We start from the raw sequence: 18,577 nt of genomic DNA, 5'->3' as shown, positions 1-18,577 counted from the left end.
TTATAACCACTAATATGTAATTTTAATCTGTTGATTTCACTGTATCTAGTTATTAATTTGATATTTCCACAGAAGCTTAGCTGAATAAAAGTGCAAGGAAACACCCACAACAGTAGAAATTCAAGGTTCAAACTGAAATTAAAACCAAAGGTTATTCACTCCTTACCTATTAATTTTATTGTTAAATGAGTCAGTTATTTGTTTCATAACATTGTCTAACTGCTTCATTCCTCTATCATCTTTACTTCTGTGAGCATCCTGGAGTTTATCTAACAATTCTTCTTGATTGTCTGAGTCGGTGACATCCAAAGCTTCAGCGGCCACTTCATTGCCGACAGTCTCGGCACTTCTCATTATCTTCCAACGTTTCTTATTGGCCTTAATTAAATATGCATTACAGTTCTCATAGCTGTATAATTAACAGCTTACTACAAACAAAAACCAGAGATCTGAAAATTATTACTAATTTAAACTGTTCAATTTTAATAAACCTAAAATGTGTTCATTTCCATGGTGTATACTTGCAGTTCCCAATTTTTGTCCAACTGATGACCAACTAGTTCAGAGATCACATTGTATCACATTAATTTTTTAAAGTACTTTAAAGTTACCTCATAAAACAATATACTTCAACAGCTACATCTGAAAACACATTCATTTTAACAGTCTTGTAGACCAGCTAAAGTACCCCTGTAGACTAACATTATTACATGAACCAGGTAGTATCTATCACCTTGGGAAGAAAAATCCATGTGGACTAACATTAGCACATGAACCAGCTGGTATCTATCACCATGGGAAGGAAAAGCCCTGTAGACTAACATTATTGCATAAACCAGCTGGTATCTATCACAATGGGAAGGAAAATCCTTGTGGACTAACATTAGTACATGAACCAGCTAGCATCTATCACCTTGGGAAAAAAGCCCTGTAGACTAACATTAGCACACAAATCAGCTGATGTCTAATCACCATGGGAAGGAAAGTACTTTTTTTCTGTACTCATCAGACTCATACAAAAAAAGAATAAAACCACTAATTGTACTATCTAATGTAATTCCTTAATCCAGTATAAATCCTAAAAACTTCTCCATGTAACAGAATCCTGTTAATAAGAAAGTCCAACAGTAAATCTTTTCTCTAGATCAACAGTTAATCACAGTCCTACAGTAAACCTTTTTTTCTCTCTAGATCAACACTTATTTAATCAGAAAGTCCTGTAGTAAATCTTGCTTTCTCTCTAGATCAACCCTTATTTAATCAAAGTCCTATAGTAATTCTAGTGTTCTCTCTAGATCAACACTACCTTTCGTGTAATTAGGATATCTTGTATTCCCAGAGTAAACCCTGCATGGATCTGAAGGAAATGAGTGAACACCCTTGCCAGAGAGGTCAACAGCAGAGTCGATGTCTGTCCTCCATATAGCTTTAAAATGGAAAAAAACAATTAACACATTTAACTTAGTTTTCAATGAACTATCAGAGGCTTTGTTCATGCAGAAATCTACTAAAAAGTGAATGCTGAATAATATTTCTTAGCATTAGATAAAATAACTAACACATGAGACCTATACTAAAATAAGTGACATGTAAATATAGCCTTTTTTTTTCTAATGGTTTAAGAAATTTTTTTCTAATGGTTAAAAATTTATAATATAGCACTTAATTTACCAAAATAAAATAAACTACAATCTCTAAAACATGCCTTGATTATTTTTAAAACTATTCTCAAAATATTGAAAAAACAAAAATTTAAACAATAGCTCATTGAATTCACAAGTTTCTATTTAATACATTAACTTCATTTTCCTTACGTTGGGAAAAATTTAAATAAGTAAAGTTACAAGTAATTGGAAAGAAATAAAGAAATTTGAATTTTTTGTGCAAAGTTATACCACACTCACTATCTACACTAATTATTCCTTATTGTGAATTGATAGGCTAAAGAGAAAAGAACTGGTCAACATTATTACCAAAAATTCATTGACTACTGATTAAACATAGGTATTTGACTATCACTCTTATAATGCATCCACAACCACAAGGCACGGAAAACTTTTTTGTGCATAAACAAGACAAATCATAAGCCCTCAGTTTCACAGTCCAGGCATGCTGGACACTAGGCCACACTTGATTAAAAAAGAAATAGAGAAGTAGAAAGTTAATTTTTTTAATGTTTGTATTTTGTTAAGACATAAGTAAACAAATTGAGAAGAGGTATAGCTAAGGTGTCATTTTTCACTTTGAATGGAGATTTCTTTAACTTACTCAGAATAACCATATTCATAAGGAAAGTTTGGAAATGTTTTAGAGGTTAACTCAGTTATCTTCAAAACAATCTACAGTGCAAGCAAATATAATAACCTTCCTAAATTATCCTCTTTATCCTTGTAAACACCTAATCCTCACCTCATAGCAGCAGTGTACCAGACTATAAGGAGTAGGTCCGAAGTGAGCCTTGTCCAAAACTCCACATAATACCTCACCACCTCTAATGATTACCTCACTCTCAGACATTGACTCTCCCTGCAGAGGTGTTCCTCCTGCCATCCAAGGCTTTGGACATTCAACCTGCCAATTCTGCCAGCACAGAAACATATTCATTTTAAACCAACTCTGAACTAGAGATACAGGAAGCATTTGAACCAATAAATGAACCACTGAGTTGGTTTTGTGTGTAAATTCTGGTGTGGTCAAGTTTTAATTTTTTATTTAGCACTAAATATAAGAATAGTTTTCATTCTGATTTTACTTTGATGAAAGATATTTCTTTATCAGCATTAACATGTTTATAATGGAAATTTCAAAAAATATCAGGAAATTTCTTCCCTATATATTAGAAACAAAGTTTTCATCTTAACAGGGTTAATGATACTAAGTTATGTTATCAATAGCAATACTTACATCTGGGTATCAATAGATAATTAGGTCTTGTGTTACAAGTTCATTAAGTTTTGACAAATTTCAGTTTAATGCAAAGGTCTATAAGATAAGTCATGAGTACCTGTAGTTTGTCACGATGTCAGACTAAAGTATGCACTAGATAAACAGTATTAATAAACAAAATATGTTTAAAGAACAAGATAGATTTCTTCTAAAACAAACAACTTTCTTAAAATAAGAAGTTGGCAATGTGTAATTATAATTAACTACACCTGTCATACAACATTAGTATTAGGGTTATTACTTTTTAAACATTTCATTCTTTATCTAGTGCCTTAGTGATTTTCAAGAATTAGAAGAATATACAAGTTTAACAAAACAAATTCTTGAAGAACTAGTTTCTTAACAATAGAATGAGAGCTGAGGGTCAGTTTGACTCCACACGAGTTGAACCTGTAAACTAAACAAACCACACTGAAGTTCTAGGGTTAAAGACATAATTAATTGAAGAACAAATCGAGTTGCTTAGAAACAAAACCAATATTTTACCTTGACAGATACTTTTGCTTTTCCTTCAATATTGGGTGGTGGTTTGTTTCCTGGGATTATATTAATAATAATGGTGGACACAACCTGTGGATCATGTAAAATAACCTTAAGACAAAATTTCAATTTTATCTCTACAAAATGTTCTTCTAGTTAGCTTAGTTGTCATATTACTATTACTAATCAGTGAACTTAAGAATGTTGGAAACAGCTCACGTTTTTAAAACCACCTGGTGTTTTAGAATCTAGGTTGTGATGTTGCAATTCATATTTTTTGAGATTATACAAACAATAAAGATATGTCAAAATGGAGGATACAAATATACAAACGGCAGAGCTTTAGAGAAATAGAGTATTGCTGGCGGATTGTTAGTTGGTGATGTTCGGTAGAATATTGCTGGCTGATTGTTAGTTGGTGATGTTCGGTAGAATATTGCTGGCTGATTGTTAGTTGGTGATGTTCGGTAGAATATTGCTGGCTGATTGTTAGTTGGTGATGTTCGGTAGAATATTGCTGGCTGATTGATAGCTGGTGATTCTTGGTAGAATATTGCTGGTTGATTGATAGCTGGTGATTCTTGGTAGAATACTGATAGCATGTTGGCAATGTTTGGTAGAATACTGATAGCATGTTGGCAATGTTTGGTAGAATACTGATAGCATGTTGGCAATGTTTGGTAGAATACTGATAGCATGTTGGCAATGTTTGGTAGAATACTGATAGTATGTTGGCAATGTTTGGAAGAATACTGATAGTATGTTGGCGATGTTTGGTAGATTATCGATGATTGATTGTTAGTTGGTGATGTTCAATAGAATATTGATGGTTGGTTGTCAGTCTTTGTTCCAATATAATTAATAATGATATATGATGTATAAACCTTCAAAGTTTAGCTGTAATATCTTTCATGTATCACTTTTTTTTTTTTTTTTTATAACTATAAAAAATAAAATTTCTTCTACTGTGAAAAGCTGTTATTACAATTTACAATAGTTTAAAATCTGATCTGCACTGGAAACTTTATTAGCTAGCTCACAATCAGAACTTCTCAATTTTAAAAACATTCAAAACACTCAAAATCCAATAACATTAAAGTTTTCCAACTAATTATACAATGTTTTCTATTCCATGTAAATACAAAGAGTATATTGAATTAGCAAAATTCATTACTGGATTAAGTTTTATTTCTGATGAGAAGTTAATAATTTAGGAAAAATTAATTCAGTTAAGGTAGGAATAAGAAACATACTTGCTTCCCAGACCACAGTACTACAGGTCTGATTATAGCTGGGGGAAGGAGTTTGATTGGCTTCTGGACAAAGGTCAGTGCACCAAAAACAAGTTCTTGATAGTCTGCCCTTTAAAATAATAATTGAAATTAATTGTTTTTCTACCTTTTCTTCATTACTTCAATGGCTAATAAAGTTTTATTACTCTCAAAATGTTTAATTATTGTTATAAAAATTTTAAACTTTTGAATTCTATTAGTGAAAAAAGTTTATACCTTTAAGTTTTACAGTATATCTTAGATTAAAAATGGCATTTAAGTACAGAGGTACTCTCTCCAAGTACTCAACTAATGATTATCTTCTACCATTGGTGGTCAACAAGAGCCTGCAGGCAGTCCATAGACTGGTTCAAAAAGCAAGTCACTGATGGGCAGTGCAAAACTTGAGGCCATACATGAGAAAAAAAGCAGGTAAGATAGAACCAGTAAGTGGTCTGTAGGATATTTTACCCCACTGAAGAAATCTACTGACAAATAAGTTTGAGAATCACTGTTGTACAATAAAACACATTTTGGAAGCAGACAAAAAAAACATTCCTTTCAAATGACACCAAATCCTTCAAAGTCTGGTAAGCAATGTTCCAAATACTCAGTATTACTTCAAGAGTTATTTCAATAGCACCTTGTTCTACAGACTAAGTTATGAGTTGTTTCAATAGCAGCTTGTTCTACAAAGTTGTGAGTTGTTTCAATGGCAGCTTGTTCTACAGACCACGTTCTTGGAGATAGAAAGTATTAAAAGCTTTAACTATCATTCTGGTAATCAGTAACTAAAATAAATTGACAGAAATTACACTTCAGCTACTTAATACACTTTACATCAAACCAATTCATTTCCAGGAAATAGTGTCCCAATCACTATTTGGTCTGTCCTATTGTAGCTGTTCTGGTATTGTTCAAATGGTCTCATTAGCACTGCATGTAGTAGATATGATGTGGTTAATATATTATTTATAGATTCATATTTACTTCATTCAGAAGCTCTTATGATAATTCATCCATAACATGGATTTTTTACTAGTATCCAAAAACCTCACCTACCTACAAATTATTTATTTCATCAAGAATTTAACAATAAAAAAATGAAGGGTTAATAAAACTTTGCACATACCTTGTAAAGAATTTTCCTCTAATGGTCAGTAGAACTCCAGCTACAACGTGATCCTGAATGAGTCCACTGAGTGGAGTCCCATCCTTTGGAACTAAGTACTGGTTGTTCACGCTGGCAATGTTGTAGGCTTCAGAACGGGCTAACTCGCTTTGAGGGAAATGGGCGTTCATCTCATCCCCATCAAAGTCAGCATTGTAGCTTTTACAGTTAGCATAATGGAGACGAAGAGTTTTCTCCTTTGGAAGGACACGTGCCTATGGATGGAGAGGTGAAACAGAACATTATTTTTACATACACATGTATAAGCAACAGATCTAACATTAAAACCTATTAACTGTAGTTCTAAATTTTGAAAAACTTAAATTCTCATAACAAGCAGATGTGTATTACATAACATTAACAGCAATGTTATCAGTTAGTCTGTATCTTAAAAGGAAATTGTGTCAAAACTTTGTTGTTGCTTTTTTCCTTTAATTATGGTTTTCAGAAAAAAAGGTTTCCAGATATTTATGTGGCTTGCTAGAAATTTGAGGTTTTGCAGAAGCATATCTTTACTTCTTATATACAAATCTCAATCACATATACACGTTGCTCTCTAGTGATTTGCTTGCACTTTTATCATCTTCCATGATTCTGTTTTTGACAGTTCTTTTTCCATATTCACCAATATTCCAAGAAAGGATTTATCTTTGATGCATCTTACAAACATTAATGTAATACCATGATCTTGAATCCCTTCTGCTTAGTTTCTGCACAATACTTTTTTTTTAAAATCAAGAATATGAACTTCCTTCCTACCCTGTGTGCCATAATACTTGGCTTGTGTAGAGTCGGCTGTCGATTCAGCAATAAAACATCTCCATTTTGGAGGTGTCGATAGACAATCTTGCTCCCTTGTAAACCACTTTGGAAGGAATGGGAGGGCGTCAGTAGTCGTTTTGCAATAGCTTCTCTCTGACATTTATCCTCAGGGCTCAACTTGACCATTGACCCATCTTCATTCTGTACCAAGACAGCTCTACACAAATAGGAAATATGAAAAAGAATTACAGTATTTTGTTTACCACATAAATGTCCCTAAGAATCTATATAATCACAAAAATAACATTTTATTTTAAACTTTAAGCAAGAAAAGTGTTTATTTTATGTACACCTTAAATTTTCCAACTTAGAGGTAATAATGTATAAATCTCAACTTCCTTGTTTATGACATCCCTTTCAATACAGGTAGGGGTCAGAGTGTACATTACCATGTTTCAAAGAAGTACATTTAAAATTTTGTTAAGCTATTATTTTATAAAGGTCCATAAGTAAACTTGGAATTCAAATATTCCTATTATGAACTTGTTTAATTTGTCATTTCAAATTAAAAAAAAAATTAAATATTGATTTATTTGTGTCGCATAGTATTTCATCCTCTGCTTTTAGTCAGATTGTACTGTAAACATCATAAAATGTAAAGTCAACAGAATCTCAAATTACCAATACTGACAAGCTAGAATATACAGTAAAACCTCCTACCTTTTCTATTTGCTGAAAAATTATATTTAATGAGCCCTCTACAGTGGCTCCACTTACTTCTTGCTCATTTGAAAATATCTGTTTACCTTTTCTCACTTAACTAAATGTTCATAACCAATCAAAAGAGCTCATTTTGAGCTATGTAATTCTGTCAGTCTTTGTAGAAGTAAAGATATCATTACTGTTGCAGAGTTCAAAAAAGTGTTAATTAAAGAGATAATGATTGGAAATTTGATTTTTTTTAGCTTAATTAGAAAGTCTGATAAATCACAGGGGAGTTTTTTTGGAATCAGTTTCGATTTCAAATTGCATACACAAAACCTACAAAAATGATTATTTATACATCCTCAACATACTAAATTTGCCAAGGCTTAGCAAGGACAATACACAAATACAAAAGACTTCGTAATTAGCAGAAATAAATGTTTTCTATATATTTATTTCTTACTGTTCTTGATTTAAGAAAAATAACTGAATTTTAATAATTTATCTGTAAATAGTAATAATTATTAATACATATATAATAATGTATAGTAACCAAAACATAATTGTATTTTACAAAATACTGGTACACTAGTACTGAAACTAAGAAAATATACTTGCACTGTTGTACTTTCTAAAAGCTACTTTTATATTAGTTGATACACAAACATGAACCACACGTGCAGCCAGCGATTTACAACTTGTGTGGTGGGATTATTAGTCAGACATGGTTCAAAGATTAATAAAACAAAAAATTAATAAATAAAAGTAAATAAACATATACTGTTACAAGATTTAAGCTACTTAGAATAATCATTTGTGATTTGCAGTAATTCTAGAATAAAAAATGCAACTTAAATTCAGTTCCATATTTTTTATGGTGGTTAGAAGGTCAGTCAAGTCCACCAACCCCATATAGTGTTCAAACTGAGAACATAACAGATAAAACTGCTTTTCTAAAAAATGGGTGGTTGTCATTTAGAATGCAACAGAGATCACACAAATGAAATTTGAGAACTTTCTGATGAAGAAATTATGTTTGATCCTAAAATTAAAGTTACTTTGAATGATAGATGGTCAACATTCCAAAAAAAAAAAAAAAACATTTACAAGTAAATCTTTGATTAAAAAATCTTCATACTTAACTCTTTCTCTCAGAGGGGCATATAAAATCCACAACATTGTCAGAAGAACAATAAAAGTGCAAAAATATACTGTAACTCTGAGCTTTCTTAATGTATCCTCACAAAAATTTGCAGGATTTTGTCAGAGACTCTTAATAGTTCATGTGCAACTTGATTTTCATTTTAAGTATAAAAATACTTTTGTCTTATAATTTCAGATTTATTTGCATAATACCTCCAGAACCTCCCTCAATGGATATCAAAGTTCTTTTTTAAGGTAAATATTCATCTTTAATATTCTTTAACACTAACTGTACATATTTTCATCAACATACATTCAAATAAAATGCTTAAACTTAAGAAATAAAAAAAGTACACATTTTAATTTTTCATTAAATATCTTTTGTTTACATTCCTAATTTCATGAGTTGTTTTTTTTCCATATATAGTTTATTTTTAATGTATAATTTTTCTTTCCTGTCCTTTATCTTTCGCTACTTACCCACACAAGTCAACAGTGCCCTTGTGGTGTAATTACAGTATCTTAAGTAAACATGCACCAGTGATTGGTAAAATTTATTTTACCCTTACACAAGACCTTTTGTCCTGAGAACTGATGCAAAGTAAGATACACATTAAAAATGCTTAAACATTTCAATTATGCATTTTACAATATAAGCAACATACAATTAACTAAGATATAAAAGTAAGACCTAAATACAATGTAACTGTTTCTCTAACTATAACATTCTTAGCTAACAAAAAAACTAAGTATTATAGGAGAATCAAGCAGCAAACAATACCACAAGTAGTTACAAATATCATATGATGAAACCTGCAAGCCAATATCAAAATAACTGTTGTTCAATTATAGTATAAAATGAGCTCTTTCTAATGACCATATACATATATAAAAATTGCATGTATGGTATACAGTCCAAGCAAAACTACAGAAGGTAACTATTGCACCCATATCAGGGGTTAACAAAATTTAGTACTTATTTTTACTCAATTTAGCCAGAGAACCTTGACACTAAATGTGTCAACAGGGCAAGTAAATGTACTTAAATCATGAAACATGCTTCTACAGAACTGGAATTTTCCAAATCTACACAAAAAGCTTAAATGTTGAGATTTTTCATACCTCGTGGGTCACGTCATAACACAAAACTGAAGGTTACGCATTTTTTAAATGTTTCTTTTGAAATAAAGGAGTTAAAATATTGATACCATAAACTTTGAATTATAACAATTTCATTTGCATACATTGGTAGTAAAGGTGTTTAATTAACCTTTGAACTTAACTCTGCGACTTGTACAGAAGTGTTTTAAAAGAGGTAAAAATATAATATTTCATGAACAAAAACCTTGTAATATTTATTGATAATTTGCAAAAGATAGTGAAGAAATACATACTGTAATAAAAACTATAGTACAACCACTATCATTGTGACTTCAATGGTTATGTATTATACTTTTGTGTTTATGTACTGGGTGCAATGCATCTGCCCAGAGTCAAAGAGTTAATAACTTTATAAAGTGTTGAACTTTGTTCTATGCCTTCACTTTGGCTTTAGTTGACGTCTATTGTCTTTTATAGATGTGACCTGAACTGAAAGACAAGCACTTACCCAGGGTGAACATCAGGGCCATTAATAACAGCTTGTCGAAGAACCTGTACATTCCAGGGTGTAACAGGTTGTGGGTAAGTCAGTTTTTTGGCAAACACGTCTGGAATACCTATCTCGTCCACCATGATATAAGGATCGGGAGATATTACAGAACGTGCAGCATAATTTACCCTTTTACCCATCATATTCTTACGAAACAAACCTTCTTTCTTCTCAATAATCTTCACAAAAAAAATAAATTTTAAACCTTTAAAAACTGTCACAAACATTACTCAAGTAGATAAAGTTCGATACACTAAGAAACCCCACAAAGACTGTAATTTACTGATTATACCTTTAGGGTAAAAACACTCACTATCTTTTATTCTACTACCTACACTCAGACTCAATAATTCCAGACTAATTAGTGTATTCTATGTTGTCACAAAAGTCTGAAACTATTCACGAGAGTTTACAAGTAAAAAAAAACAAAAACTTCTGAAAAATTCAGCCTAGTCTAATTCAAAGCAACACACTCATATAAAATTGTTTTTTCCTGATTTTCCAAGCAAATTTACAGATTTTTCAGAACTGTACAATTACAATGTGCGTGACATATTCAACTTCTCATTGACTATTACCACATACTCATGTCACCTACTTATAAAGAATAATAAAAACTTCAGACTACACTTACTTCAGACTAAAGCACTAAAGAAATGGATTGAAATAAGAATTGAAAGTTTTGGTTGGGTTTTTTGTTTTTTTATTTTCAAAAATAATATTCAATTGAGCAAATAATCATTCTACTTGAAACAGAGGACATCACCTTTATTTTATGACTCAGTGCAATCAGGTTTAGCAGAATTATGAATAAATTATCACTGTTCAACAGAAAGTTTTGTTGTTTTTTTTAATTTTGCACAAAGCTACACAAGGGCTATCTAAACTAGCTGTCCCTAATTTAGCAGTGTAAGACTAGAGGGAAGGCAGCTAGTCATCACCACCCACTGCCAACTCTTGGGCTACTCTTACCAACAAACAGTGGGATTGACCATCACATTATAACACCCCTATGGCTGAAAGGGCGAGCATGTTTGGTGTGACATGGATTCAACTCCGCAACCCTCGGATTACGAGTCGAACACTTTAACCCACCTGGCCATGCCAGGCCCAACAGAAAGTGAGCACAACTATCATCCTACATAAAATATTTTAAAAGCATTAGACTATAGGGACTGATTGACATTTTAAACCATTTTGTTTCTTTTTACTTAAACCCGGGCCAATAGAATATCCAAACATTTTAAAGCTGAAGTTCATTTACTTTTTGTACCTTTTTCCCCCCCCTCCAATGTTACTCAGGTTCAATATACAAAATTACGTCTATATTTTTTGCTATATAATATATAAAGCAAGAATTAATGTGAATAAACTATAGTGTTTACCTGTTTCACCCCAGGGGTCTTGTCCGTGCTTAACCTATCCAAATCACTATCCACGACACAGTTGATGTTAATCTGTAGCTGATTCCAAGCAATGTCCAGCTTCTCCCCAGTGTTTTACCAGGTAACTTATCAACTACAGCCTAGAAAGACAAAGATAAAAAAAATTTTGCTGCATCTAAATAAGCAGAATCATTTTGCCAAATCTACGAACTGTACACACACTCCTAGAATGAACAAAATTAAACAGAAAAAAAAATTATATTTAAAACATCCTAAGCAAAGACTGAAGATTAAAAAAAACAGCAATAATGTTAGAAATTTCAATGATTTACAAATTCAAACAGTCAGAACCAAAACATCAATCTATAAAAACTACAGTAAAAAAATAATTTAATTGTTGAATTCCAAACCTTCACATTTTCATCAAGTGGCTCCTGTTCCTCCAAGTTCTTCTCACTTTTTTTCTTCAGCATGTGCAGAACGTCTCTAAGAACAGAGCAGGACTGTAAAACCTTGTTTAATGATGCTGTTTGGGGATTCTCGTATTTTCTTCCTTTCAGGAACATAAGCTGTGGCAAATAAAGAAAGAAAAAAGTTTATATTTTTATAAACATTACATTCATTACCCCTTTTGCAACACACTTGATATAACATACACAAGTTTGTCTACACACTTGCACACAAAGTATTTGCACTACAACTTATGGTACACCATGTGCATCTTCACAAAATTTGGTACGCTTTCAGTAAAAAGTACATGTATTTTCTAAACAAAAAAACCTTTTAATGAAATATTTTTACTGAAGATTTGCTTGTGAAAATAGTGTTTCATTACTTGTTTGAGTCTAAAGTCCTTGTACCAAAAATTTTAAATATTATTTGCATAATATCTAAAACCTTTTAAATACATTTCAAACATTTATTTTCAGCAAGACTATGCTTTGTTACTTTCTACAACTATGTTGAGTCTGTCACTTGACCAATCTTGTAGACATAATAAAAAATTAGGAAATAAATATAAATTATGCTTTTTTCATGTTAGAATAACTACATATAACACAAATATAAATGTTTAGTCTTAGTAGCTTAAGCCTCATAATGCTATATATCTACATATTTAAATATTATTTTTTATTATATTGACTTTCCAGTGATGTCTGGATAACATTACATAACTTGTATTGACATGGTGCATGTTCACTCATGTTATGTATCCAGTAATATAAAACTGACCTTTAGTCTAACTTGTCTTGGCTGTGTTTTAGTGGACTAGTATTTTGTAATATATAGTCACATTTCAATTATTATACATTTTATGTATATATATATAAATTATTACTATTTAGAAATAAATTATTAAACTTATTTTTCTTAAAATATAGAACAATAAATCAAGAAGTAAAGAAACAATTATTTCTTCTCACTGTGACCTTTGTACTCAAGTTACTTCTGAACATAGGATGCTAAGCCTTTAAAAATTTTGCACCTGGAGGATATCAAAAACTTTAAGTTTTGTATATATAGTTTAATAACCAAAAAAATCACAAATAACTACACTGATACCTTTGAATTCCACTATAATTTATTAATCTTAGTAACTAAGATGTATTTAGCTTTAAAAAAATATGAAACTTTGAGCGGACTGAAAACGTAACTACCTATTTAATCTTGGACTACAAGAAAGTGGTAGCTTTTCCAAAGATTAAAATGTCTGACTAAACAGCTTGGGGGACATTCTAAGCTGTCATATCAATTATTGAAGTATATATAAAGGACCATTTTCAAAAATGGAAAGGGGTGAATGGAGCCCTACTGTGTTTGATTCAGTAATAAACCATATATCAGCAAAATAAAAAATATAAGATTATTTTATATTCTAGCTCAATAATATTAGTAATTTAAGTTCCTAATTTGTATGAAACTACAGACTTAGTATTCTGACATCACAAACATCTGATTTTAAACAATGCTGCATTCAACATACCATGTCATTCATAAAAATTTGTATTTAGATGTGTTCTTTTAATACTTACTTTTAAATTAAGACATTAGCTTGTATATAATATTATAGTTTGAATTATAATCTACAATTTGATTCCAAACTTATTGATATAAATTCATAAGATAGTAGTTCAATAAAATTTTGAATGCAAGTCAACAAATGTGATGACATGGCCTTTGATCCCTGATCCATTGCACAAGGGTTAACTCTACCTGCATGGAATTAGTCAACTGGGTTAAGCCTATATTGGAAAAATTCAACATTTAGTAATTTTTTAATTCAAAAGTTGTTTAATATATCTTCAATAAATTTTGTTGTTCAAAGAAAATCAGAATTCTTAATAAATATATTTACTAAAGATTTGTTTCTGAACTTATTTTAGACAGTCTGACCCGGTTTCTAGTTTCGTGAGTTACATATTACGAATTCATTTTGTTCATTTTACAATTCTGCAAATTCACTTACACAACCTCTAGATTCCATCAAATGAACACAAGTTCACTTTCAGTAAACCTGTAAATCTCATGTGTGGGCTTTCACAAAAATTGTGATCATCACAAATAAAGCTAAAACAATCCTTTTACTTTCTACTTTCATTTAATTTTGTTGTTTTATTGCTCTTTAAACATGTCTGAGTGCTGCAAACAAAAATAAATCACCCAATGGGATGGAAGAGAACTTAAGGTAAACAAAAGTTCAGCTTACATCATGTATTTTCTAACCGTACATTCCTCATGCATTTCTCAAAACAAGAAAAATTATTTTTATTTTAGCATTTACCTCAGGATTGAGTTGTTGTTTTTCTCTCTCTCTTAAAGTCAGCCTTCATTAACCTTCAACTTTTCTCACCAAGTCTGTTGCCCAAACAAACAGTAAAACAGGATGTTCTAAAACTAATATAATTTACCCAGCTTTCCAATTGGCCCATAAAAATGTTTAGAAAATTTCATGTTTTACCAAAGTACCAATTCAATAAATGTTTTAGAAATGGCACTTTCACTTATATAAATTAATATAAAAATGTCATAACCAAATGGCTAAGAAAAAGTTATTTCTATTGATCATGAACACGTATCACTGACAAGTATGCACGAGTAAATACAATTTCAAAAGAGATGGGACAAGATTATTTGGCAGGTGTAACAAATTTATTGATATCTCAGAAAATAATGACAGACAGTACTAAGTTTAAACTCTAACTTCTCAATATTTATAGTGTGGATGTCTAATTGATTGACATTCTGAAACACATGCAAGGCATGAAAGAAAAGTCTTAAATACAGAATTTACATCTTAGAGATACCACGTGACACATTCCAGATTTAGAATTTGCATAAATATTTTCATTTTAGAAACCTAAAACTTACCTTGCATCAAAAATTGAACTAAAACCTATGTTTTGATGTCAATTTTACTAACTTTCATTGATAATAAAGTTGGTTAATTAACTTTTGAATGTATCTTTGTAAATATCAGGATATGGACACTGACTCCCATACATGCATGTAGGGTTAAACAAATGCAACACTATACTGAAAATACAGTAAATTTTTTTATAAGTTGAAGTTCACATGGTAAAGTTGAAAAATATGGAATTTATCAAGTTGAAATTATTTTTACTTTCAACAACTACAGAAGTAAAAGTTTGTTGTTTACAAACAAAGTAAGAGAAAGATTTCAATGACAAGAACCAACTTTTTATATTCTTATTTAATTATACATCAACAGCATACCCTTTAATTCTCCAATTACCAACTTTATTTTCTACCATTTGTTACCAAGGAAACACAGTTAGTGATTTTATATATTGGACTATTATAACATTCAACATAAAGAAGTAACCAAACTAGAAAACAATTTCAGATTCTTTACAACAATACTTACTGGTCGAAACCGTGATGGAGGAACAATAACAGCATCCAAGAAAAATATGTCAATGGGAGACTGGTGATATTTGCCGGCTGTCACCAGTAACCCAAAGAGTCGTTGTAAAACGGCTTGCTCCTTCTTCCACAGCTCATGCAAGTGTTTTCGTGCCTCAAGAGGAGTTAAATAGTTCTGTCCAGTGAACTTATCTTCTTCTTCTTCTTCTTGATTATTTTCTTTTTCAACATCATCATACTCATCAAACATTTCTGGAGCCCTACATCAACATCAAACCACACAAGACAAACTCAATGGTCAATAAAAATACATAATTAGTGAAATTTTACTAAAAATATACCAATTATGGGTATTGTAAAGGGAAAAACACCAAAATATACTAGTTGAAATCATGGTAAGTCTGACTGGCCAAATGTGAGCCAAAACCATTTATTTAGGTACTGAACAAAGGGGCATTCACAGATCACTGAAACTTTAACCAACTTAAAACAATTTAACAATTCATGGTTGATATTCCACTACATTCTTAGCCCAAGACCACTACTAACTTTGTTTTGCTTTTTCTCATTCCACAACTTAGCAAAGAACAAAACTTATTGATTCTAATTTATATATTGATGGAAATGTTTTGCTCTAATATTTTTTCTTACTGTAACGTAACACTATACAATGACACACACACACACACACACATACATACAATAACTGTGTATACTTACTACATTTATCACACAAATATCCTTGCTATACAACTAAAAATGTTTTATTGTAACAATACTGGGTTCATGTGCATATTCATATCACAAAAATTAAAGATATAATTACTTACTTCAGAATTGCCGGTGGTTTTTTAGGCTTAACTTTGACCGCCTTCCTGACATTTGCTGTGAAAATTATTCTGCTGTTGTTATGGATACTCATTCCTTTCCGTGAGACTCCACATGACGTACACTTTCTCCCTGCTCCCATTAAGTACTCCCTTATAAAAGTTTTGATAATTCTTTGTCGACATTCCACCACGTTCTTCACCTGGGCACTCAGTTTTGCACTTTCCAAATTGAGCCCTTTGAAGTGAACATTATTCAATAAGATCATTATTAATCTAACTGAATATACTGTTGTTTTTTTGTTTTTTAGTCACATTTGTGCCAACAGGTCTTACACCAAATGCAGCAAGAAGTATATGATCTTTTGAAACACATCAATGTTACATACCATCAGACTTGAAAGGTCAGTTATAGTACATTACGTTAAACTAGCAGTTTCCAACTTTTTTTTTGTTTGCAAATCCCTCAATTAGTAATATTTTTTTCTGAAAAGTAGTTACAAATTTTGTAAAATAAATTTTAATGCATTGAATTTATTGTAACACATTTACAATAAAATCTCAACTGATATCGTTATTTATTTTGTATCCAATAAAATTGAAACAATACAAAAAACCTGAAAACAAAACTATTTAACTAAAATTAAGGAGATTTCTAAACTTCTTTTGAAAAACACAGTGCTTTAAAGTTTGGCTCAACAAAAGAGCTGTAAGCTTAAATGTGGCTCAGAATCAAACTTGTTCCTTCCTTAAATATTTATACAAATTTGAAGAAAACCAAAATATGGTAAGAACTGTAGAACCAGGAAACTGATAAAAGATGTCATTACTGCATTTTTCTCCAAAAACCCTCAGAATTATCTCTCAAACCACTGGGAATTCACAAACCACCAATTGGGAAATACTATGTTAGATTAACTAAAAAAAAGAGGCAAGAAAATATAATAACTACAAACAATATCGGTTCATCTTACCTTACATGACTTAAAGAAATATGACAAGTCATTCTGTTATAATAAATAAAAATAATAATGGTTAATCTGACACTTACCACTAAATAAATATGTGATTTATAAAATATGACAAGTCATTCTGTCATAATAATAAACCAATACTATTAACAAATATTCTTTACTGGTGCACCTTCTCTGTATAAACTTCCAAAACAAAAAAAAATTGAAAAAGGAATTATTACCTTCAAGTTTCCTGTTAACTATTTCTGTCATCTTATTCTTTACAAGAGTTTCAATTGCACCAGACCCAGCACTCTGAGCTACTGTTTCCAGTGCAACCTCTTCTAGTTCTTGCACCATACCCACAAGGCCATAGTCCAACACTTTCAGCTGGGCTAGAATCAGTTGAATGGCAAATGGTGGTGACAGCAAAGAGTGGCAGCTAAAGCAGCTTCCTCGGATGAGCTACAATTGAAAACACAACACTGTGAAACACAAAAACCACACAAATTATGCAACAATTCGTCAATAGTGATATACTGAAATATTACTCTCCTGTTTTAATTATTCAATGGCATAGCAGGGTCAACTCAATCAATTAACAAGCAACAATTACCCAACTTGTGTCCCATAAACAGATTTATCAAACTTAAGATTATTCAATTAACCTCGTGAAAATAATCAACTTAGTGTTCTCAAATATTAGTTGTCAATTATCCCAACAAAGTTAGTTAATCAAAGTTAATAACAAATCAATTATCATAAAAATAATTACCTACTTGAAACAGAGATTTTCAATGATTAACTATTTCATCATTCCCAATATTCTAGTATTTGAAATATTTCTATTATGCTTATATGTTTATTACGGACATACCTACATAATGGACTGATGAAAGAATGCTTAGTGATTTAAATGTCTCTTGTCTTTGTTATTGCAAAATTACTAAATCTTCTGTCACTGTCACTCATTTTTAAATGGTAAGTACAACAAATGCAAGTGACTGCTACACCCACGAGGTCCTAGTCCAACACTTTCAGCTGCCATCTATCTACCTATATGTCAACTAAAATATTAAATAAAGTGTGAATTTGCAATTCTTTTATACTGTGTTATGTTCCTAATTTATAATCGCAGAACTGCATTCTATAATGTTGCAGGAGAGAAGTTAAAACATCCACTCTATCCATTCCAGGTATGTTTTTCAAACATTAAAAACTATTATTATTAAATGTTGTACAAGTATGTGAAGATTTTAGGGGATACATAAGCAATCCTTTTCTTCTTCTTTTTTTTTTATGAAAGTACTTAAAAATAAGCCAGTAGTACCAAAAAGAAATAACAAATGTTGGTTTTATTTAATTGGTTTATTAATTATTCAAAAGAGTTTTTATCTT

The 18,577-nt window shown here is 31.0% G+C and overlaps 1 protein-coding gene across 1 annotated transcript in view; it reads right to left on the bottom strand.

Annotated features, from left to right (window-relative positions):
• LOC143240677 (DNA-directed RNA polymerase I subunit RPA1-like) overlaps window positions 1-18,577 on the bottom strand; it is a 50,744-nt gene that overhangs the window by 21,657 nt on the left and 10,510 nt on the right. Inside the window, 14 exon segments of the mRNA XM_076483499.1 lie at window positions 167-378; window positions 1,307-1,426; window positions 2,410-2,580; window positions 3,433-3,516; window positions 4,680-4,788; window positions 5,830-6,083; window positions 6,628-6,847; window positions 10,088-10,308; window positions 11,515-11,621; window positions 11,624-11,654; window positions 11,925-12,083; window positions 15,401-15,659; window positions 16,230-16,464; window positions 17,422-17,644. Coding sequence (XP_076339614.1) covers window positions 167-378; window positions 1,307-1,426; window positions 2,410-2,580; window positions 3,433-3,516; window positions 4,680-4,788; window positions 5,830-6,083; window positions 6,628-6,847; window positions 10,088-10,308; window positions 11,515-11,621; window positions 11,624-11,654; window positions 11,925-12,083; window positions 15,401-15,659; window positions 16,230-16,464; window positions 17,422-17,644 — 2,405 coding nt within the window.

The sequence above is a fragment of the Tachypleus tridentatus genome, chromosome 13, assembly GCF_004210375.1.
Source record: "Tachypleus tridentatus isolate NWPU-2018 chromosome 13, ASM421037v1, whole genome shotgun sequence".
Taxonomy (NCBI): Eukaryota; Metazoa; Arthropoda; class Merostomata; order Xiphosura; family Limulidae; genus Tachypleus; species Tachypleus tridentatus.
This window is presented reverse-complemented; position numbering and strand designations above follow the sequence as displayed.